The 24,315-nt window shown below is 44.9% G+C and overlaps 1 protein-coding gene across 1 annotated transcript; it reads right to left on the reverse strand.

Annotated features, from left to right (window-relative positions):
• Nucleotides 1-5,469: 5,469 nt before the first annotated feature.
• ubald1a (UBA-like domain containing 1a) lies at nt 5,470-24,043 on the reverse strand. Its single transcript, XM_080020902.1, has 3 exons — nt 23,824-24,043; nt 23,642-23,701; nt 5,470-5,868 (listed from the first exon to the last, which is right to left on the reverse strand). The coding sequence occupies exons 1-3, from the start codon at nt 23,929-23,931 to the stop codon at nt 5,497-5,499; spliced, it is 540 nt and encodes a 179-aa protein (XP_079877028.1). The 5' UTR covers nt 23,932-24,043; the 3' UTR covers nt 5,470-5,496.
• Nucleotides 24,044-24,315: the final 272 nt, after the last annotated feature.

Genomic DNA, 24,315 nt, shown 5'->3' on the forward strand with positions numbered 1-24,315 from the left:
ACACCCACACACACACACACACACACACACACACACACACACACACACACACACACACACACACACACACACACACACACACTAAAACGCAGGCTGTAGTCATTCCAGTATTGAGCTTTTCCAAGTGCGCTAGGATAAGTGTGTGCCTATATATTTGTGTGTGTGTGTACATAGGAGTAGATTTCGGGAGGATGCAGGGGATAAATAATAATAAAAATCCCCTCAATATTTAAAATACGTAAATTTCCCCCCCAATAAAAACATGAAAGAAGCAGAAGACTTTTATTATGAAAATACGCTATAACATTACTCATAGAAACAATGACTCCGACAGGGGCGAGTCATTTTCCTTCAGCCCCGGGCACTTCTCCTAAAATATGAATATGAATTATGAGCTCATACAACCACTGAATCTTTTGTGGCAAACATAATTATCCCCGCCACGCAAGCACGCAGACAGACACACACACACACACACACACACACACACACACACACACACACACACACACACACACACACACACACACACACACACACACACACACACACACACACACACAGTGTAGTGATCTTAGTCAGCAGCGGCAGTTGTCACCTGGTGTTCCTTTACATAAATAAAGACATTTTCATGATAAATTTATGCAGAAAAGGCACAAATTGGTGCATAAAATGCAAAGAATGCAGGAAATTAAATGTGTTTGACGCTCAAAATTTGTTGGTGGCGGACCAGCAGACACCCCCCTTAGTGTGTACAACCCAATATTCAAACGAATATTGGGTTGTGTGTAGTGTCTGTGTGGCTGCTTGTAATGTGTGCATTCAGGCAGGCACTGATACAGCAGACAGCAATGAGAGCGGAGATAAAGGAGGCTTTGTGCTCCACTTAGGAGCCGGACCGTGGAGCGGCCAAAATGGCACGGAGCCATTGTCATCTCTGCGCCGGTTCAACGCGGTCACGGGCGCGGGGCCGGTGGCCCTCGCTGTGCCAACGCATATTATTAGCCACCGTACAACACCCCACTCCCACCCCCACCCCCTTAATTTACACTGCGAGGGGGTTTGTGCTATTTATGGACCCCGATAGAGAATTGAAACGTTTGCAACCGGACGGTAGATGGTCAATGGTCGATAGTTGAGCAGGTGGATCGTCGGCCTCAAAGTCAACTGTGCTCAGTCCTCAGTGGGGTGGGGTGGTGCCAGGTTACAAACGCACCTGATGTCACCCTGACTGTCACGCTCCGGCCGCCGAACAGGAACACAGGGCGCAGTGTCCTTCATCTTCCCCTTACCTGCGTATCGTCTGCCTCGGCGCTGGCCCGCCGCCCACATACCGTACGACCCGACGCAGATCCCCTGACAGCGACCGACTGCCAGCCACTGTAGCAAGGCGCACATTCATGCAACCCTATACTTAAGTGTAAATACCCTCGAAAGAAAGTAAGAGAAAGGGTCTTAATCAAGTGCACGACATGACATAACATCTAATAATCTAATAAAAATAGCATATCCTCAATAATCTGACGGATTACCACTTTAATGTCTTCAACTCTATTGGTTGAGCTACAGTACTATTGTCCACGGCAGTTTGGGGTGTATTATTGTTGCTGTTTTGAAGGGGATTCTGGGACTTGCAATGTGATTGTTTACAGTCCGATGAGAAACTTGAGACGCGAGAATGGAGTTGGGGTTGAGAGACGTCGTCTACGACCGGATGGTTGCAAAGGCAGTAAGTAGTAAATTCAAAACAGAAAGCCTATAAAAAGCTAAATCGTGTCTTGTGTCATTAGCGGGGTTGAAATCTGGGTGGCCGATTCAACCTTTTGGTGGGCTCCATACCCCATGGTGAAACTCTACACTGTATACTACGGCTACACAAACGCATGTACGGAGACAGACGGGCACTGTTCCACATTTGCTCACACACACCTCGCTTTAATTTCCTGCCGGAGAGGAAGAACCGGGGCGGGGTGATGCGAGGACATACCCACATAAGAACCCGGTGACCTTCTTCCCCATTCGGCACCGCCATTACCACTGGCATGTGAGTGTGGTGGCGGCTGCGTTTAACTGGGTGTGTTCATATATGGTGTGTGTGTGTGCGTGTGTGGACAGCTGGTATTTGTTTGTTCTTACGTCTCAGGACCGTTAATTCGAGGGGAGCCGAAAGCAGAGAAGGCCACAGAACTGAAATCCCTCTTTTCTTTAAATACGTCTTTCTCTCTCTCTCTCTCTCTCTGTCTTGTTCTCCGCTCAATCTGATCCTTTCATCTTTGCTTCGTCCCTTTTCTCCTCGCTCCACCGGCCGGACAAAGGCCGCTTATTTCCAAGCGAAAAAGAGAGGGAGAGAGAGAGAGAGAGAGCAATGGAGATCCATAGTGGGGAGGGGTATAGACTGATTTGTAAAACAACACTTTATAGTCTTGCTGTGTTTAATGTGCTGTGATTAGGACGCCTCCTTCCTCCTCGCTCATTTGCCCCGAGCCAGCTTCACACCGAATATGACAAACGACAAGAAGAAGCGGGAGTCCATTCAATTTTCCAACTCATGCCACGCGGTTCGGTCCGTCACTACTACCGGAAGTTACATCATTGAAGTTTTAGTGAAATTGAAATTCGGCTCAAAACAAAGTAAATACCTCGAGTATAAAAATCAGTGACATTAGATGTTGGATAACGCTGGATGTCACCATATTCACTATCAATAAATCTCTTTTCTATGTAAGTGATTTGTGTACTTTTTTTCGCACTTTGCAATCGCAATTCAAACAGTTTTAAGCTCTCATTCATAAAATATGGTAAATGTTCAGTTGAGCAAACTACTCGCTGGTCTGGGAAAACATGATTTGTGACGCGTCCATCTAACGGCCGCTAGAGGATCCGACTGTCCGATGCCTCGGATTTAGTGTGAATAAAGCTTTTGACCTGTAAGTGTGTGCTAATAGGACAATTCAAATCTAAAAAAAACAACAGTGATTACAGAGTCGATCCGGAATTGAGAAAATCCCTTCAGTGGACAATGGGGTCAACCGTGGTCGTGATTGCACCCAGTGTTAAGTTACCTCTGGAAACCTTGGGAACTGTTTTTTTTAAGGGAACTTTAAAAAAGCTCAACCTCCTCAATTTAAAGCGGTAAACCATGGTATTCTTTTGTTCAAAACTCCCATCCGAATCACGACCACAATTGCCCACAGTATTAAGTAAAACATTACAACATAAAAGTGGTGTGGGGCTGGTGTGGTTTGAGCAGCCACTCCTGTCCTGGGTCTAGGTAATTGGGGCCCGGGATCAGATTGGCTGCATACTTGTTGCTCGTTGGTTGGTCTAACGAGCAACAGCTAAAACCCCCATCCCCACACACACTCAGGAGAGAGGAGCCCTTGTCATGACACGTGTCTCATCCGCTCCGGGCTAATTCCACCGAGCCCACTCTCTACAATAAACTGGTGTCTACAACCCTGTCTCCTGTGTCTCTGTTCTGGAGGTCCCTGAAAACACCAACTGGGTCGCGGGTGAAGGACGAAACTGCCACAATAACAGAACACACATTTACAACTTTGGCCAATAGGTCAACATACAATATTTATTTAGGAACACAAAAAATGATAAGTTAATTATCAGGTAGTCCACAAATATTGTGGGAATGGTATCATACAGTCATACGGGGGGGAAGGGGGCATACATGAAAGATTTAAGAACAGGCCCACCCTAGAAAAAGAACAATGACTTCACCAACTAAAACGTTTGTGGGGTTTGAAGTCTAGTGAAAGCTAGTTTTTGCTCTGATGACCCTCAAAACTGTGACTTTATATTTGAAACAAGCCGATATTGCCGTGTACAGTTTTTTGTTTTTTTTTACAGTATCAAGATCATATAAAATTCAGATTATCGAAATAAGAAATTCCTCTAGAGCGCCCCGACCCTGGTATGGAGCATCAAAAAAATAAAAACATTTTTAAAAAGAAATTAGTGAAGTCAGAATGAATAGAAGAAAAAAATAAATAAGTTACTTTCTCCTTTATATTCATAATCTTGATCATCTTTAAAAAATAAAAACCCGCCAGCTATTGAAAATCTCTTTTCTTAACTCCCCCTCCCTCGCTTTGATAAACTCCAAAATAAAGACGGCCCCAGCTGGGTGAGGGGGGCAGAACTTTATTTTTTATATATTTTTATTTATTTATATTGCCATTCATCAGGTTTATCCCTGAATTGTAGTAATAAATGGACCAAGGACCGGAATAGCCGACGTTGCACCGCCAACGCAACTGAGGTCTCAAATGGCTTCATTGCATTTTTTACATTTTAACCCCCTCCCCCCTCCAATGTGTCTGTTCTGAAACAGTCCAAAGTGGAGTACAAGCCCCGCCTCCTGTGACCTCCTTCTAAAAAAACTTTTAATAAAAACTAAACCCCCGAACAATTAATATCACAAACTATATTATATCAAACCGTGACTTCTTTTTCCCTCAGAATAGTAATAAAACCCAGATCTGCCGAGCAGAGAGTGAAGGTTGGAGTCCGATGGGTTTAAAAGGTGTGTCGAGCCCGCCGCTGCCGCAGATGAAGATGAAGCCATCTTAGCAAAAGATTATTTATTCACTTAGCACAATCTAACCCCCCCCCCCCAAAAAAAAAAACAGGAGCATCTGCTGCCTTTAAGAAGGAAAGAAAAAAAAAAACAACCAAAAAAAACCCCACAAAGTCCTGCATCGTTCAGCGCCGACGGTTCGTTTTTCCTTGTTTTTTTTTTTTGTTTTTTTAAGAATCCCTGATTGGCTGAGAGAAGTCAGGTGACCACCAGGTGAGGTAAATAGTACATCCCACCGCAAAGATGGGGGATGAAAACAGAGGAAACGCTTTCTTCTTACTGCGTAGAGTGTGTGTGTGTGTGTGTGTGTGTTTATGTGGAAAACTGAACCGCCCGGTCACGTGCACACACGTGTCGAGAAAAAAAAAAAAAAAGAAAAACGACAAAAGACAAAAGTGTCCTCTTTGTCTGCTTGAAAAAAGAAAATTAAAAAAGTTACACAAAATCCTTGGGCGTGACCATTTGCCTTTTTGTTGTTATTTTTTTTTTATTATTCTTTCCCCCCTTGTAATATTTCTCATATCTATGCATTTACCGAGAGGATTTCAGTTGCCTTTCATTACTATACAGTATGTGTGTGTGTGTCTGTGTGTGTGTGTGTTTAAGTGCGCTTTTCTTTTAATCTCCTTTATTTATTTTTCTCCTTGAACATTTGCATTGCTTTTTCATCCTCGTCTTCAAAGCGTCCACTTTTGAGTTTTTGAGTTTGTTTGCCATGGCGACGTACCCCGGTCCGGTCCGTCCGAGCCATCGCACCGCGCTGTTATTCAGAATGGGAGGGGGGGGGGGGGTGTGTTGGTGTTGCCCCGCCCACCTCACCCTATTCCATGCCCTAATTCCCACCCCTCCCTTCCCTCCCTCCCCGATAAGCCCCGCCCCCCACGTAAACAGTCCCGTGAGGCTGTTCATCTCTCGGCCTCCATGGCTACACTGGCCTTCTGCTCGCTGCCGCCGCCACCGTGGTGGTGGTGATGGTGGTGGTGGTGGTGGCGGGGTCCCCCGTTCACCCCCGCCGCCGCTGGCCAGGCGGGGCAGGGCGGGGCCTGCGAGGGCGGCTGCCCCTGAGTCCATAGTCCTTGCTGGGGTGGGGGCAGGGGCACGCCGGGCGGCAGCCCCCAGCCGCCGGCCTGAGTGGGCGGTGGGGAGGTAGCCATGGAGACCGCCATGGGGCTGCCGCTGCCGCCGTTGAAGCTCTCCGACGCCTTCAGACGCGAGAACATGGTCAGCGCATCCGGGAAGTTGGGCGGCGTCGCCGGCGTGTTGGCCGGGGTGCACATCTGGAAGCGGGAGCGGGGTGACAGAAAGAGAGAGATATTAGAATAATACAGGCGACAAATCTGTGAAATGTGAGTGGCATTTAAAATTAGTTGTAAAAAATGATGCTACTGCAAAGCAGTCTTTAAGAAAATGGGGAAAAAGAACAATGACTAAGCTACATAAGGATATGATAAAACAGGGCTGGGCGAGATATCATCTGGGATTTTTGGTTATGAAATATCGTGATATAAATGTAAAAAGAATAAATGTGGTCTTAAGGGATGAACTTTATAGACTGTTCTAGATGTTCTAACCAATGGCCCCGACCTACATCTGGGATGGATGTCCTCTGTGAACATGGAGGTTATGAGTCCCATTCTGTGCTACAGGAGGCAGTAGCGGGAGGGCGGGGTCAGAGAGTGTGAGAATAAACACCCAGCGTGGCAGAAAGGTGGCGGTGGGGGGGGGGGGTGGTGGGTGGGGGAATCCCAGCCTCTCTCTCCAAGGGCTTCTTAATGTGGAACGATATTGTCCCATCTGGCTCTACATACCATTAGTTCCTGACCTTTGTTTGCATCAACTTCCTGTTTCATCAACAATGTGACCTCACCACCTCTCACAACCTCGCCGAGACCCAGAAAAACACACGCACACGATTTTCTTGAGGGATGAGACTGGTTAAACTGAAGACAAAGGCTGTCTTTGTGGGGGCACACACACTCTCTGCTCTCAGACCTCCATACCATGGCACACTGTGTTTACCGCTGTCTGTCCTCCGTGTTCTGACCCTTCATGACCCCCCATTGTACTAGCGACACTATCAATCTGCTGCCAGGAGTTCCTACAGTGGCACACACGCACACGTACACACACACACGCCAAAGACAACACTGGAACGTACCACAGCGCCGACACGGGGGCCCCGTGATCAACATGTTTGTTTGCTCAAAAATAGTAAGCATTCAGCACAAATGATCCTCATCCTCCTCACTGCCCGGCTCTCCAAGACACACACACACACACACACACACACACACACACACACACACACACACACACACACACACACACACACACACACACACACACACACACACACACACACACACACACACACACACACACACACACAGTATATATAGATACGTAAAAACATTGTTCCACAGGGTGGTTTCCTCTCCCTAAACCTCTAGGTAGAACCAGGAAAACACAAGTAGTTTTCCGCAGTTACTCCAAACCTCGTCACACCATCATGCAGTTTGCCTCTTAAACATTTGTGCGAAAACAGGTAACAAAGACTCTTCTTTTTTTTTTTTTTTTTTTTTTTTTAATGATGATGATTGTATCCGTGAACAAACAAACCTCAAAACTAAAAATGGATCTCAGCAAATCTTTGGTTTTGTGGTCATTTAGCTAAAGGGAAATACGCGAGGTTTATCTCATTTAAATTGATGCAATTTTGCCACAAAGAGAAGTTATGATCGATGTGAAGACGTTGTAACGCACACTCCGAGCTCATGTCGGAATTGGATTTGAAGCCGAATTACAGCCCACTACTGCCGGGCGGGACACAAACACAAAGAGATGGCTCCTGAGAGTTTCCTGCAAATGTGTGGATCACAGGTTCCAATTCAGGAACAACTCTGATGTTGCTACATTTGTGGACGACTGTCGACTGAAAATTAGATTGTAAGTGTGCTATTTTCGGGGGCTGAGCGTCAAAGTCCTGTAATGTCTGATGAGAAGAGAGCCTCTACTATGAATTAAGCGACCCAGAAAGGCATCTTTGGGTTGCATGTGGCGGTCAAGTTTTCTGATGAACCTCTGACTACACAAAGTTCTTTGTAAACCCTGGAAAGCCTTCCTTCTGCATTACTCTACGCCAGAGTTTGCCAACCCAGTCCTCGAGTATGGCCCTGTCCTGCAAGTTTCAGCTCCAACTCTACTCTTGCACACCTATCTCAAAGAAGGGTCGCGAGAATGTGTGGCCCTTATAACTGAATCAGGCGGGCAAGAGTTGACCGAGAGTTGAGTGACCCGACGGGGGGACGGCCAGCTCTCTTTCCTCGGTGGGGAAACCGGATCACAACGCACCCTAAAAGTGCTGCAGCTTGCAGGTCCCTTCACTATAAATACAACGCTGGGGCTGTGCCGCGCTGCCCATGCCATGATGGCCTGTAAGGTCTGGGTTAGAGTCCCGCGGAGTGGCATGTTGTTGTGAAAGGTGAGCGTACCCCCGGTGCCCTCTGACAGGAAACGCTGGCTCATGTCCCTAAGGCCGTTTCCTGCGGGTAAAAAGACACCCTGGAATTGCGGACGACCTCCAAACATCCCTTCCTGCTCTTGGCGGTCGGCGGGTGGTCACAGGGGCCCGCGCGATACAGCTGAGATCACGGGGACTCCTGATCAGTTGGCAAATAATGAGAGACACTTTATGTGCCCACTCTTTCTTTTAGGTGTGGCAGGGCAGAAAAAAAGGTCCTTTCAAATTTCACAAGTCTATGTAGGTTAATGTCCATATATTTTACATATTTCTTTTGCTATGCTAATGTAGAGTCCTCTATAGGACATGGATTTAGGTGTTAGGCTTCACTGGACAACATCCAATAATACTTCAACAAGGTTGCGCACTCTCTCCTTCTGTGTACTGGCTGACAAGTAAGCTGAGCAGGATAGTAGCTGATTAACTCTTGCAGCTCTCTCTCACTAACTCTTACAATTCAGGGGTTTTGATTTCAAGATTAAAGAGGTTTATTTGTCACATACATATACTGTACATACGTTCATACATATATGCAGTGAAATGTCTTTGCAACGCACCAGGAGATTATGCACAATAGCTACTTAACTGAACATAAGAGATAACCTCATTACTACCGAGCTTACTAACTGAAACTAACTGATTCCTAAAACGTATCGCAGTAAGCGAATAGAATAATATCAATAAAATAAAATAAAAATAAAACAAGACTCAAAAAGGTAATACAGAGTGGGGGTACAGAATAGAACTAAAAGAAATAGAGTTATGTATATGGGATAGACTATTTGTATATACAGATATTTGCAGTAAAGTGCACGTGAATAAAGTGTGTATAGATATACAGTACAGTATACAGTACGACAGCAATACAGTAACACCGAACAGAAGAGCAATTCAACACAGAATGCAGTAACCCAGTACAGTGGTACAGTATGCAGCACAGTAAGCTACGTACAGTGCAGTTTGGCAGTGGGGCATGTGTGAGTGTCTCAGTGCTTTTTGTAATGACCCCTGGTGAGTTCAGCATTGACAGTCCTTACAGTCATATGTTGACATTTAAAAACAAAAACAATCGATACACATTTGGACATGGGCCAACAGCAGACACCTAGAATGCTGTATTACAATATGACTGATAGTACAGTACTGCAATCAGAATATCCATTGATTACCGGTTTTTGACTGGGAAAATCCGTTCACTTTAAATCGCTCCGGTCATAATGTCTGGTGAAAATAATTCCCTCTAAGCACAATTTTAGCTTGTGCTGGGTGATAAAATGAAAACGATAATCATCACAATATTTTTTTTCCTCTATGTCGAAATAAAATAGACTCGGTCACTTCGATAAAATAATTCCGCATATCTGTTCATTTCGGAGTTTGGCAAGTTGCAACGGAAAGCCAATCAGTTTGGACGATCTAAAGCTTACCTGTTACCTCTAACCAATCACGTTAATCGACATAGAAATAAGCCCCGCCCCCTCTGTCGTGGACAGGTTGCGCTTGTAAACACACAAGGAGCAGCGACAGATTGGGGCGTCCAGAACTCGGAGGAGGAGCAGAAAGACAGTTGAATGTGACAACAATGAAACATTCATCCATAGTTTGGCTGTTTTTTGGGATATTTAAGTTCTGACCTCAAGCAGATGGTAAATATCCATTGTGTAAAATATGTCGACAAGATGTGCAACCCCACAAACTTTTATTATTTAATTAGACATACTTGCCATATTTTTTTTGTTTTTGATTTTATCAAAATTGTATTTTAGTAAAATGTTAATTAAAGCAGCTGAACTTGTTACTTATTGTTCCGAACGGAAATAATTTGATTTCAAATCGTAATGTGTGTAATATTTCTTTATTTATTTGAAAGGGGCATTAACTGACGGGACTTTTTTTATCTTGAATATTCAAAAATAAAATTATAAAACAACATGGATTCACGATTTTGTTCTTTATATAGCCTGCCTTTCAATTGTTTTTAAGCTCAATAGATACAGATAATGTTTGAACAGAATCTCTCCCATTTGGCCGGGACATTGAAATCTTCCAGGACAAAAGAATGGCTCCAACCAATTTTTTTATACTGAAACTCAGACTGCAATACTGTAATACAACCTTGAAAACTACACAACGTTTCTAACGAAAAAAGCTGTACACCCATATATTTAAGAAAGGCACTGTTAGTTTAACAATACTACAGTATAGGTAAAAATAAGACTAAATAAGGATAATCAGGGTAAAATTAAGTGTTTCGGGTATCGGTAAAAGGACTTGAATGGCCCACTATTTTCTGATACCCAAACATATTAGGCCATTCAAGGCCTTTAATTAGCTTAATTGCTACACTACTTTTTCCAGAGTTTTGTAGCCCGCAGATATTCTTTTCTCACACACACACACACACACACACACACACACACACACACACACACACACACACACACACACACACACACACACACACACACACACACACACACACACACACACACACACACACACACACACACACAGCATCACTGACTCATCAGGCTTCGGAGGATTTTTTTTCTGCCCAGACGCAATAATAGACTCGCAGCTAGGCTGAAGCCAAAGCAGACAGCAAGAGGGAGAGTTTGTTCTGAACAGAGATGGCAGACAGAGACAAGTTGCCATGGGGACCGATCCGTGTGATGACGGTGAAGTAGGTGCTCTGTAGACAGGAACGAGGGCCGAAGGTGCTCGGACAAGTTCTACGGACTGACGACCAGGATGTAATGAGCCAACACCCCTGTGTCATATATACCGCCTTGAATTAAGACACGTCTTGAAGATTAATGAAGACATTTGTAATTGACAGTAGGAAAATATACCTCGATAGGACGTCTAGAGCCGATAGGCTGTCCACAGCAAGTGAGGGAAACTGTAGCATGTGTCCTCCAGTACTGTAGTGGATTGTCTGACCATGGGATGGTTTGCTCTGTGAGGTGACTCTACACCTGAACAACGTTGATGAGGTGCTTTACAGACGCCGTCTCTGTCTCACCCTCTTCTAAGATCTCATCAAAGACACTGGCAAGGCTGCTGCTTGCTGTGTTTTGACGTAGTGCGTTTTTCACAGGCTCTGCCTCTGACACGTCACTGGCAGCCCTCCTTACCTCCATCTTCTCCACCCCTTGAATGAGAGCATTCTTAGCACGCCTCAGGTTGTGAAGTATCCTGGAGCTACTGCTCCAGAAGGCTGTACACCATGTAGTGAGTGCTGTCATCTAACATGCACATCTTGCTCTAGGTGCTTGGCTAGCATTTTAATATCAACCTGGATATCTTCCAGACGTGTGTAGGCCTGTGGTGAATGCTTGAAATGCCGCACAATCTTCCTTGGGTTGGCCAGTGTGTGCGTGATGCTGTGCTGAGAAAGCAGACCCTCGTGTACAGCCAGCTGAAGCGTGTGCATTAGGGGTGCAACGGATCACAAAACTCACGGTTCGGATCGTATCACGGGTTTGAGTCACGGATCTGATCATTTTTCAGATTAGCAAAGCAAAAAAAGAAGAAAAAAAAAAAAAAGGGGAGAGAAATAACTTTGTACCCATTTATTCTGTAAAACACTTAAATAAAAACAACATTCAAGATGTCCAATGTTTAAATACAATTTTTAAATATATAAAACATTCAACATTCTGTTAAATTAAACTGCAATATGTTTCATTCCTTTTAACATGGTAGTCAATCTAAAAATGTGATTAGATCTGCCCACAGTAACTTAATTTAATTTCAGTATCACCTTATTTTTCAGCACTGACCCCAACCCTATCTAGTCTTGATTTGTAAAGAAAAACAATTGTTTCTCGACAAGTAACTTTTAGTCCAGTTACATTTAATCTATATATAAATAATGTTCTTTTTTTTATAGTGGAATATATATAAACAAAGCATTTCATACAATTTCATAGATAAAAGAAATGCTTGGGAGCCGCAAGAGCCGGCTCTTTTCAAAGCTACTGTCTGCAAGTGCCTCTTCTCCTCCATCTTCTCCTCCATCGTCACATCTCCTCTAGACTTTTTTTCCTAATTCCACTCATCATATCACAGCCTCGTGTTCTGTTTAACATTATTATATTATCTTTGATATCACAATCCGGATCATATCCATAACGTTAACTACTCTTATGGATCGCCTACCAGCACTTCTCACAAGCTGCCGGTCTCTGTTCTGCCCTTTCAGGTCGACAAATCAAGTGGACATATTGTAAAATATCATATTTTATTTAATTGGTGCGCACCTTAATTTTTAATTATTAGAAGGCACAAGCTGCGCTCCAGCTGAGCTACTACTTGGGCTTCAGCGATACAGTACAGTTGATTTTCAGATATTGTTACATCAGAGCTCACATTTATGTCGGACAATATAACCCACAAAATTACGGGGGGGGAACCGCAAACGTGATTGTGATTTTTAAGTTCAAAAATCGATTTTCGCCTTTTAATCGGGGACTTGACACCCTTATGAACCAATCACAGTGCTTCAAAGTAAAACACAGCATGCATCTGTCTTGTCTCTTCTTTTCACTGCAACTCAGAAACCATATTCAGGGAATTATGACTTTAAAAAGTAACAGTGGCAGTAAAACTGTTGTTTCACTATGATGGTTACATTTTGCAATTGATCCGTGGTTCACATTCGAGCCGAACCGTGGGGGGCGGTCCATACCGATCGCGGATCAACTATGTTCTGTTACACCACTAGTGTGCATGATACAGACCACACTTGGTACCCCCACATCACGCGTTACTTTTTTCCATATTTCTTACTTTGTCCCGCAAAATGAACATGAACATGACTCGTTGCTTGTCTAAGTGTTCAGCATCTCCTTGATTGTCTCTCAGAAACTGATGCGCATGCAATACCGCACGCTTTAAATCAAAAGTGGAGTCAATCCAGTGTGCAATGAGGCTAAGCAATGACATCCAGCAAACATCAGAACTCCAAATGTCTGTGGTAAAGCCAATAGCAGTAACATCTGATAAAAGACCCCGTAGGTGGTCACGAATCTTGTTGTAAAGCACCGATAGGGCAGTGTCTGAAAAGTACTGTCGGGCTCCAAAAGATGGCAAAAGACTGTATTCTCTGGTCATCCAAAACGATGAATTGAATTAACCTCTCTGTAATCCTTTTGGCCATGTCGCTGTCGCGAGGAAACTTCTCTCTACTTTTAAAAGCATCATCCAGTGTCGGTTGCTTCGCTGCAGCCTTTCCCTGAGTAACCTAAGTGAACTCACTGTATTCCATTTAGTGTTTATTTTTTTAGGTGCCATATCAAATTGGTACTATGAACCCAGCTCTGTTACCATTACCTCGTGAAATGCGCGCATTGCAGACATAAGTGGCTGTTGGACTGCTTTAATTTCCTAATTTAAAATAATTTTTACACTGCGGACATTTTAGCCGCGTCCTGCCACAATTGTGCTCTCCGTTAACAACACTCTATTTACAACACTGATATAAAACAAAGGATCGGGCTTATATAGCTGATACCGATCAGTTTGCTCAGTCAAAGAAATGACTTGATCGGCCCCAATACCAATCTTTGAGATCGGAGGGGGACATCCGTGCCTATTAGAATGTAGTTCAATGTGCTGAACCTCAAGTGGGAGACTTTAATGGTGGAGTTTGAACACATAAGCAGATCATAATGATGAAGAGCTTTAAACACACTCTTTTATGTCCACAAAGATAGACTCCTGAGCCTTTACAAAACAGAAGGATCAGGAATGTTATTTATGTGTGTATGTATACAGCCGGTTGCGACAAAGCCACACTTTCCATCCTCTCCTGTAGTTGTTCGGAGTATTCTGTTACCTCCCATGAGCGTGATTATAACCTTGTCCGCAAAACGTTTACATCCACACTCTAACCCCCACACACAGTTTATTATTTTCAAAAGAGGCTGGTGTGAGGCCAGTCACCCCAGTAAACAGCTGTGTAAGTTTTTATTCATACAGAATTATGTAAAAACGGGCAGACAAACAGCGATGGAGCAGGAAACACTCCGCTGGGATTCAACCCTGTGTCAGCAGAGTCTGGGAAAGGTCCGTCTTAACCAGCCAAGAGATCTCACATTCAGTCTAACTTTCTTATTTTGAAAGTGGGGAAAATAAACACTGTTTCCAGGGAACAGATTATGCACCGTTTGATATTTGGCCAAAATAGTTGCGTTTCCCATAACACAACTGCCGGATAGAAAAATAAAAATAAATGCAATAATAAATAAAAGATATATAACTGCAGGCAGCAATACACAGGGTCCATTTTAGTTGCGTAAGTGACTAATATTTTGAAGATTTTCCGTAGTGATACATGAAACTACACAGATTCAGGCTGATTCTCGTCTGAATTTTTCATGGTGGGCAACATTGTAATTATTCGGCCATAGTCATCTTTGTCTTGTGTAGTGTGTCATAATATTGTGGACTTTCGGCTATTTTTCGCCCATTGGGAACATTAGTTACTACAAACTTTGTGATTATTTTTTACAACAATCATAATAAATACATGTGACTTCACAAACATAATTAATAAACACTATGTTTTTTTACGGTTCCATGAAATCGAAAAGCGTTGTTGTACAAGTAGAAGTATGTGAACACATCATTCATTCCCGCAGTTGGGGTGGACTCAACGTGGTCCCCAGTTTCTGTGGAATAATGTTTTTTCTTGCCCAAGTTCTCCGTTAGGTTACGCAGTGAACATGGACTCACCGATTTTCTATCTTACCGCTGTCGTGAATCATGCAAAGTAAGGAGGATCACAATGACGCGTTGTATAACACGGGGTTATACAATGTCTTGTATACAATGTCACACACACACACACACACACACACACACACACACACACACACACACACACACACACACACACACACACACTTATAGTAAATGTGGTGATGATGATGTCACAAAGCGTCCAGTTGGTCTTAAGTTTTCGAATGTTGCCGTGTTGGTGAAGCACGAAGCACGAGATTTGGGTCAAATTTTGATTGATTTGGATGAAACTTGAACCACAACATGTGTGTGACGTCCCGGTTCTTGCAACATCTCAATCGGGTCTGTACCTTTAGCAATTGTCTTGTTCTGGACACTTTTAGCCCAAATATTCAGAGTATAATAAAAATCCTAACAATAATAATAAGTAGTATTTGAAAATAACAATATTTTGACTATTGAATGACCTCAAACATCCTGAGAAACAGGTCAACTTGTAGCACCAAACATGCAACTGTTTGGACAAGGTATTTCAAAGGTATTTCAGCGTTCTTATTTGAAACCTCTCATTCTGTGTGAATTTCCCTTTCAGTTACCTAGGAGATGATGACACAGCTCCCTCTTCTTCAAAATACGTTCCACTTTCTGTTACATTTTCTTCCCCTCCATTATGTCAGTGGCCCGTTGACATGGAGGCATGTCGGCACTTGCTTGCCTGTATGTGTGAAGTTTAACAACACACAAGCATCATGGTGCTCACCTCAGACAAGGTCACACATCCCTGTGTGTTTCCCGGTATTCCTGGTGGGAACTCCACCAGTTCACTACAAGTGTGGGCAGCTCAGGTATAAACGTGTAACACTGAATGATGTGCATCAGGGCGTTGTCCTGCGTGCATGCCCAGTCAGCTTCTCCAAGCGAAAATAAACATTTAAAATAGAATAAAGAGGAGGGTATGAAGAGGACAGGTCTAAACAGCATAAGCTGCCTCCTCTAACGGTGCAGATCCCTCCTGTAGCAAGCCATAACGAGCCTAAGAACACGATGTTCTGAAAACAGAGAGAGAGAGAGAGAGAGAGAGAGAGAGAGAGGTGAAAGGGGGAGATATAAAGTGCTACAAGGCAGGCGAGTGAAAACCACTGATGAAATGAAACTAAATGGATAGAGATGGGATGTGAAGTGAAGAGATGTGGTGGATGTCAGAGGTAGAAGGGAGGAGCAGATGCACGGCTGTACTTGCACGAGTCTGTCGTGCATGTTAAATGTTTAAACAGGGATCGCTCCGCCGGGGCCTTTGAGCAGATCAGGTTAGCGCCAGCAATGCCTCTTTGTTTCTCACACTGCGGCTCTGCTGTCGGTCGGGCTGTGATGCAACATCGGCCCACCGCAAGCTAACTTTGGTAATAGACAAACGATAGCACTTTGAAAATAGTGGGGCACGGTGTACCTGACTGGTACTGGTTATTTTTAAAGTCTAAAAATACCCAACAATTTCAATTCCTGCATGTTTCACAATGCATTCCGGCATTAGGCAGGACATCCCATCATCAAAGCGTCCTTCAAGTCCTTAAAGTTAAAGTCCTTTAAGTCCTAAGTGTTAAAGTTACTGATGCTCAATTCAATCGTTAGCGGGTTTACGGCCACTTTTCCTGCAGAACATTAGAACCAAAAACACAACTTCTTGGGGATGGCGACAATTTGTTTTTCTTGACATTTGGTTTATCGCTCTGAGTTTCATATTTTGTTGTATTGGGGGCATTCTCCGGTACCAATTACCCTACTTAAAGACTGATATCGGGCTAAAGAAGAAAATCCCACACCAGCACCCGTAAATGCCTAATCATCAACCATCAATAACCAAAACAATAACATCAACAACCACGAGAATAACAATACTTAATCTAACCATACAAGGAAGTCTGTGATATAGTAGAACCCCAGGGGAGGGAGGTGGGTGTCACATGTCACATGTAGCTGCTTCTTTCCCAAACTAAATAAAGGAGGAAGACAGCTGCTTCTGAAGCACCTGACCCCGCCCCCGCCCCAAATCTGACCCCCGCCTCCCATCACAGAGACCAGCCTGGTTCCCAGCAGCCTTGGCCTGGAAGCCCGCATGTGCGCTGTAGTGTAATCGTGTTTTCTCGCAGAGTGTACACAAACGCACGTTATGAGGTCAATGTTCCAGGGAGAGCGAGTTGATCATTACCCCAGACTGTTCCGAGTGTTGACACCTCACAAAGAGGAGGGAGAACAAGAGAGACAGAGAGAGAACGATGAAGAAAATGAGGGGCTCGGCATATTTTCACTGTGAATGGTGTACACGCGTGCCCTGCCATTTAGGCCGCGGATAGCTACGGTTCTGTTTACCGCGCCATAAGCCTTACTGCTGATGGGAGGGGGGGGCAAGGCCTGCGGATGGACCGTCGAGGTCAAAGGTCACAACGAAGGACTGCCGAGCTGGAGTGCGACACAAAAAACCTCGGCGTTTGGCCAATGAAAACTGGGTTTATGCTTCAGGTTCAACAGGAGAGGTCTAGAAAAATTATGTATATAAAAAGATAAAATATCTTTGCGGTCCGTCAAATACCGCCATTTAGGTAAAGGGCCGAGGTCAGAAGAGAAGAGGAAATACAAATGAAGCACTGGAGAATTAAGGGCCAGCACTTAAGGGATACACTTGTCGTACCCTTCTCAAGGTTCCCTCCCTTCCGTATTTCACATCAGTTAACGCAGGAAGGTGTGTCAACACTCTCCTTGCACTCGTCGTGTGGCTTTTCTCCCCGGAATAGACTCAGCTTGTGTCCAGTATCAGGGGGGCGTAAGGACTAGGTCAGTGGGACCTGCAGGCCAACACAGGCATGGCAGAGAGAAGATGGAACAATGGTTCTCTTGAGAAAGTCTCTATCACACACACGCACACACGACTTCTCTAGTTTCCTATTCAGTTGGGCTAATGAATGAGTGTGTCTGTCTGCTTGTGCATTGAGTATGTTTTGTTTTGTTCAGTTGGGTTTATGCAACAATGTGTCATCCTTGTGTCAGCCAATGATGTGTATGAGACTATATGTGTGTTATTAGAGGTAGAAGGACAGTGTGTGTGTGTGTGTGTGCATATGATTCCTGAGCCCACGTGTCTATGTGAAACCCAATCTAACTCTGCTGCTCATAAACACATCTGGTCCTTCAAGTACTCCCACATGGATTCCTATTCCCTGCCTCCGTAAACCAAGGGTTAGTGTGTGTGGTTTGTGTTCTGGGAAGCAGTGCTCCTGGAAAGACACAGGGCAGCAGGCTGGAACATGCTGAGTGCAGGCCAAACCTCTTCAGATGTGGCTCGCTGCCTGGCATGGCTGCAGAGCAGGCGCCACACACACACACACACACACACACACACACACACACACACACACACACACACACACACACACACACACACACACACACACACACACACACACACACACACACACACACACACACACACACACACGACAAATGTAGATATCAGACTCGGAAGTCTCACACCTTTAACACACACACGATTTATCTTGTTCCGATCCTAATAAACTTGTGAGTAACTGTCTCCAGCGGGACAGGGTCTGACTTGTGTCGCCACGGAAACACAAAGGTGCTGTGTGTGTTAGATCTAGGAGACATTTTAGCTGCTATCTAGCACCGCGATTAGCCTGCTGTACCCTGCAGGAATATAGGGCGCTCCTCTCCTCCTCTTCTATCCATCGTTTCAGTCTTGGTTTACCGCACCATTTAGTGCTTTTCATTCGTTTACATGTATGTTTTTTATTTTGTTTTTTTAAACGGGGGAGTGTATTATGCTTATTCAGACACTAGGACATAAGGGGAAAGAGAGAGGGGGATAGAATAGAGCACTTTATCTTTGGACACAATTCACCCATTGTTCAGATTGCAATAAACAAACAACTTTTTCCAACTAAGTTTTCCAACAAAGTACTTTTCCAGTTAAATGGTTTCTGTGCCTCCCTATTTTAAAAAGGTACACTACAAATAAGGTAATTCATAATTGTCATTTTGCAGTATTAAACATATCTCGGACTCTCCTTGGGGGTACGATGACTGTGAATAGGGGTTGGGACGGAGAGGGGAATCGGCACAGACAGTCAATGATGTTATCGCATCCCTGACTGATGATGGTAATTATGCCTCTGCTCTTCTGCGTGCACACACACACACACACACACACACACACACACACACACACACACACACACACACACACACACACACACACACACACACACACACACACACACACACACACACACACACACACACACTCTTCATTGAGACAACCTGAGTATGCCACGGCCTGAGTGAATGAATGGGAGAAAAGGAGAGGGGAGACAGAGAAAGAGAGAGAATAGTGAGGGACACTGATTTAAGACACACCCGGATGCTAAAACCACATGCTTGTAGTTACCAAATACCAATCCGCCCCCCCTGATCTCACACACACACGCATATACACACAAGCCTCCCCATCCATTCCTCCTTAAACCCTCGGGGGAATCCACAGTGCCAGGAATCAGGCTTAAAACAACCTTACACCCAGTTTTATAAGCCTCCCTGCGGTGCCGGATACCAACTTGCCACATCACCATAACCCACCACCGCTCATTCCTGTTGTGTTCGCCTCGGCTCCGACTTTCGGTTGACGTCAGCAGGCGAACGGTAATCACAGAGTGGTTGAAGGATAAATATAAAAAGTTTTTTTTTTTTTAATCAAAATGATCATCCTTTTCGGGGAGGCTGGCTGGCTCTGTTTGTTCATGACCATAGGTTGTGGAATGTAGGCTGAACAGTGCCGCGTTGCAGCGAGTGGGAGATGTTGCACACTGTCCAAAATGGCGGAAGGGAGCCACTGAGCAAAAAGATTAGGGAATTGAGTTTAACGGCCGTAGTCTGACCGAGCTACACAGAGTGTGACAGCGGAGACCGAACGCCCCATCTGTTTCTAATGGGAAGGCCCAAAGTGCTCAAGTAGGCTCCAAAATACACCAAGACCCGGTGTAAGCAAACTTATTGAATCAGCACTTTTGTGTTCATATGTTTAAAGGCAACCTTAACCCATTATGTAAGACAGAAGGGTTTTATTTCACTCGCTTTTCTTTTCCTTTCCACACTCATGTTTTTTTTTCCCCTTCCCCCTGTCCCACTTCCTTCTGATATTGGAATAGCTAGGAATACTTGACTCAAGAGGAAGAAGGCGGCGCTGGTCATTGCAGCAGCTTTCAAAGTCATTGTGCTGTATGAATGTGCTAAACATACAAGCCCTGCTTTTACAGCCAGGCTGTGGGAGTCAAAACAAAACAAAGCCTTTTAAATTCTTCCATGTAAGACCATAGCGTTGTGTAACCCTTAATCCGGGAGACATGGCCAACCGACAAGGAGAGCGGTGCGGAATATAAAGTTTGCGTTCCGAGGGGGCGCAGGAGCAGTCACATGGTCGTGTCCAGTCAAAGAAGGGTATTTGACTGCTTGGCCGTCACATGATGACTTATTGACTTTATTGTGGCCATACGGGAACAACACACAGAGCTGGTTAATCATACACGCATGAGCAACGTTGCCGTGCACATGCCTCAGCAAACACACACACATACAGTTGAGTTAAGTCAGTGGATTTCCCTTTTCCATGAAGAGACACCCGGCTCACACCTTGAAAACAGAGAAAGCATTCATGGGTCAAGTTAGAGAGGGGGAGAGAGTGAGAGAGAAAGCCATTTATCCACTGTGAAAGGGTCCATTTTGGGTCAGAGCGAGGCGCACACCCTGTCAGAACGTGTTGCTCTGGCACCGTTTCTGTGGAGGGGAAAGAGTGGTGCTGGAGGTGGAGTGGAGTGGAGTATATAGTGAGCCAGTTGGAATAAGCCTAATGGCCGGCCGGGGGGAGTGGGGCACTGGCTGCCATGGCCCCATTGGTTACCGGTCATGCAAAGCTGACGTAAGCCCCGGTGACGCCCCCCCGCAGTACAACTGTGATGGAATGGCTCTACACTTAATAGGCCTTGCACGCATGTCTGGCCTGCCCACATGAAGTATACACACACTCAAAGGACTACATGTAAAGCATGTAAAGCTTGTATAACACACACACACACACACACACACACACACACACACACACACACACACACACACACACACACACACACACACACACACACACACACACACACACACACACACACTACTGATGGCGTGTGAGAAATATACAGTCACACCCACACGACAAGCTGCTCTTGCCCCCGCCAGCCCTCTATTATCGCCGCCAAAAGGAAATCATATCCTAAAAAGAGAGATTAAAGCTAAATCTTCCACCTTTCACAACAAGAATGTACTGGTGAGACAGTGAAGGCCGACTAAATACACTCTCGCACTCGATTAATCTTCCCACAAGAGAGAGAGCCGTCTCATGGCCATAGACGAGCCGCGGCCTCCAGGACACAGGTAATCACAGTGAGACTTAAGGCAGATTAGTCCCACTCTATTTTACTGATCGACAAAGACGTTGGGCGTGGAGAAGGCAGGGGGTGTTCAGGTAAACAGCCTTATCGTTTCCGATATCCACTATCTCATCATGACATTTAGTGACATTTGACAACGACTGCTCTATTTTTGATTAAACAGATTTTAGCACAAGTGCAAACACTTTAATGATGGAACCTCGGCAATACGTGACAATAATCCAATCTGACAGGCTCACTCAACGCAAATGAAAGCCCCTTTCTTCACACTCGTTGTTGCTCCTTCTTTGTGACTATGGCCTTTCTCAGCTCTACATTATCAAATTTAGGTGAGGATGGAAAAACAAAAAACACAACATCCACCTCCCTCAAAATCTTTTTTGAGGGAGGTGGATGCGGAATTGGCTGAGGGTGACCTTCAAAGTGACCCCCTCGCTCCCCTCTGTATGGCTGGTTGACAGAAGAGTGAGAGGCCTCATTCAGCCATAAGCGGTCGTGGAGCTTCTCAACAACGACGTACATGACCACAGTGATCCGTAAACTGATTCACTTGAATGAGGACCCATCCTGCCCTGCTGACAAAGATTACGCCTCTCCCCGTAGCGCACCAAAACGGCCTCTGAAGACCGAGAGTGAAGTTGAAGATGTCTGTAGACCAACCGATTACAACCAATACACACCAACACTTTAAAATGAAATATATGCAGGGGTGTGCACCTGTGATCCCATTTTCCAAGGAGACATACATCTGGCAATACTGGATATCCACACACACACACACACACACACACACACACACACACACACACACACACACACACACACACACACACACACACACACACACACACACACACACACACACACACACACACAGAGAGAGCTGATCCGTACCCAGGCTTTAATTATTCCCCCACTTGCTGACACAGAAACCCAACGCAACGGCAGAGACAATAATTCTGTAATGTGTTTACTCTAGAAATTTAAGTCCTTTCAGGTGAGACGTCGCCGTCGCTGAATGCAGAACCAAGCTGATATTTACTCAACTTGCGATAGGGGAGCTCGGGCTTCATCGCAGGGCCGTGTGAGGAAGTTCGGTTTCCTGAATCCCTTTTCTTCTACGCAGTGACGATAACACGTTTGGAGATACGTCACAGGTTTACATTCCAACCGTTTGGGGGATAATCAGACTTGTGTAAATTGAATTGGGAAAAGTTGAAAATATATCGTCGACAGTTTGGGAGAGTAGAATCGTCAGATCTCCATCAGGATCCAGGTTGCTTTGTCACAAACGGTAAGACTGGAGAGGTAATCCAAGCGCTGGAATACCGTCGAGCCAAATCCATTAGTTTCAGTCTTTGACACACACACACACACACACACACACACACACACACACACGTATTTTGATCGAATGGAGCCGTTTCTACTTCCAGACAGGCGCATGCACAGCCGCTAACAAGGGGCGGATGTGCCACCGTCGCTGGCAGGAGGACTCCAGTCGATGGTTTGTAATATGTGACTTGCCTGGGCGTGCGAGGCATGACTGATCACGCAGCCCTCGTGTTCTCAGCTTTGCTCGAACGCCACACTCTTTGTTTCGTTGCACACAAATACAAATGAATATGATGACACAGAATGGTTTGATTGTGTGATTGAGAGCAGGATGCCAATTTGAAGATGGGCCCAGTACAAAGAAGCAGCAAAAAGCAGCTGTCTTTGTATCTGCATTTTTATCTAAACAGAAATGTGTGTGTGTGTGTGTGCGTGTGTGTGTGTGTGTGTGTGTGTGTGGGAGGGAGGGGGGTCCTTTCCTTTCGTTCTGCACCACAGCTGTTGGTACATAGTCGATAGACAGCGGAAATTTGCAAACATACACAGTAAATGACACTGGCTTCAGCAGCTTCATATTCAATGTTATGGCCTCTTTTCCCACATTCTGTCTTTGTGCCTCCCTCTGCCCTTCTTTCGCTCTGTCTCTCTCTCTAACACACACACACACACACACACACACACACACACACACTGCTGCATGCCTGCCTGTGTTTATTTCTGGAGCCGCACAACATGGCCGACATGTGCTTTGTTATTGTTAGTACAACATCCCCATTCTCGCCCTGCGCTGCACACTAGTTCTCATTCCCCCAGATGAAGCAAAGCCGCGAGGCTCGAATATTATGCAGTTTGAATATAACGTTACAATACAACAAAAACAATAATAATATCATGTAGATTTTTTTTATTTTTATTAAATAAACTCCAGTCTAGTACAACACTCACCATTTGATGATGATGGCCGTATGGAATATTTGTTTCTTGAAAAAAGGCACTCAGGGCAGTCTACAACCCGGAGACAAAAATAATAATAATTGTGAGATGACATTGAATGATATAACTGACACGGAATTCTCTATCAACAATGACGATGCCACTAAGTCCAACGTAAACATTAAGCCCTTCACCTCGAACTGCCAGTGCGCCGCCTGCAGAAGCTGCTTCGCCTGGTCCGCCGCACAACCCGCCGTCAGGACAAACTGGTTGATCATAACCTGATGTTTGAGTTCATCCATTTTGTATGTCCGTCCTACTGCTCGCGGCTGGCGATAGTGGCTTCTTCGGAAACTCTCACCTCGCGAGTTGATTTCCTCTCGCCGTTTTCTTTTTACCCCGCCGCCTCAGTCGTCCACCATTACAGCCGGTTGAGCGAACACAAATATTTACCGTAGGAGCGGCGGTGTAGACGGAATTCCGCCTCGCCTCTGATTGACAGGGGAGCGCGGCCAATCAGGCGACGGCGCCGCCGCTGGGATTTGTAGGCGGCAGGGGGTGAGGAACGTACTTGTTTTCGTTTCTTCAGAGTCTGGACGCCGGACGCAAGTCGCGTCACACCTATTTACACATATACGACTGTTCTCTGTCATATTCAGTGTGTGTTTGCGGATGGGAATAACCGA

This window comes from Zeus faber (assembly GCF_960531495.2).
Source record: "Zeus faber genome assembly, chromosome: 20".
Lineage (NCBI taxonomy): Eukaryota > Metazoa > Chordata > Actinopteri > Zeiformes > Zeidae > Zeus > Zeus faber.

What these genes read in the sequence shown, in the direction of transcription:
- ubald1a (XM_080020902.1), bottom strand. Translation starts at nt 23,931, where the DNA reads ATGGATGAACTCAAACATCAGGTTATGATCAACCAGTTTGTCCTGACG. An exon ending in CGGCGCACTGGCAGTTCGAG is followed by an intron (nt 23,702 to 23,823) that starts GTGAAGGGCTTA and finishes TCCGGGTTGTAG; the next exon opens with ACTGCCCTGAGTGCCTTTTT. An exon ending in ACGGCCATCATCATCAAATG is followed by an intron (nt 5,869 to 23,641) that starts GTGAGTGTTGTA and finishes TCCCGCTTCCAG; the next exon opens with ATGTGCACCCCGGCCAACAC.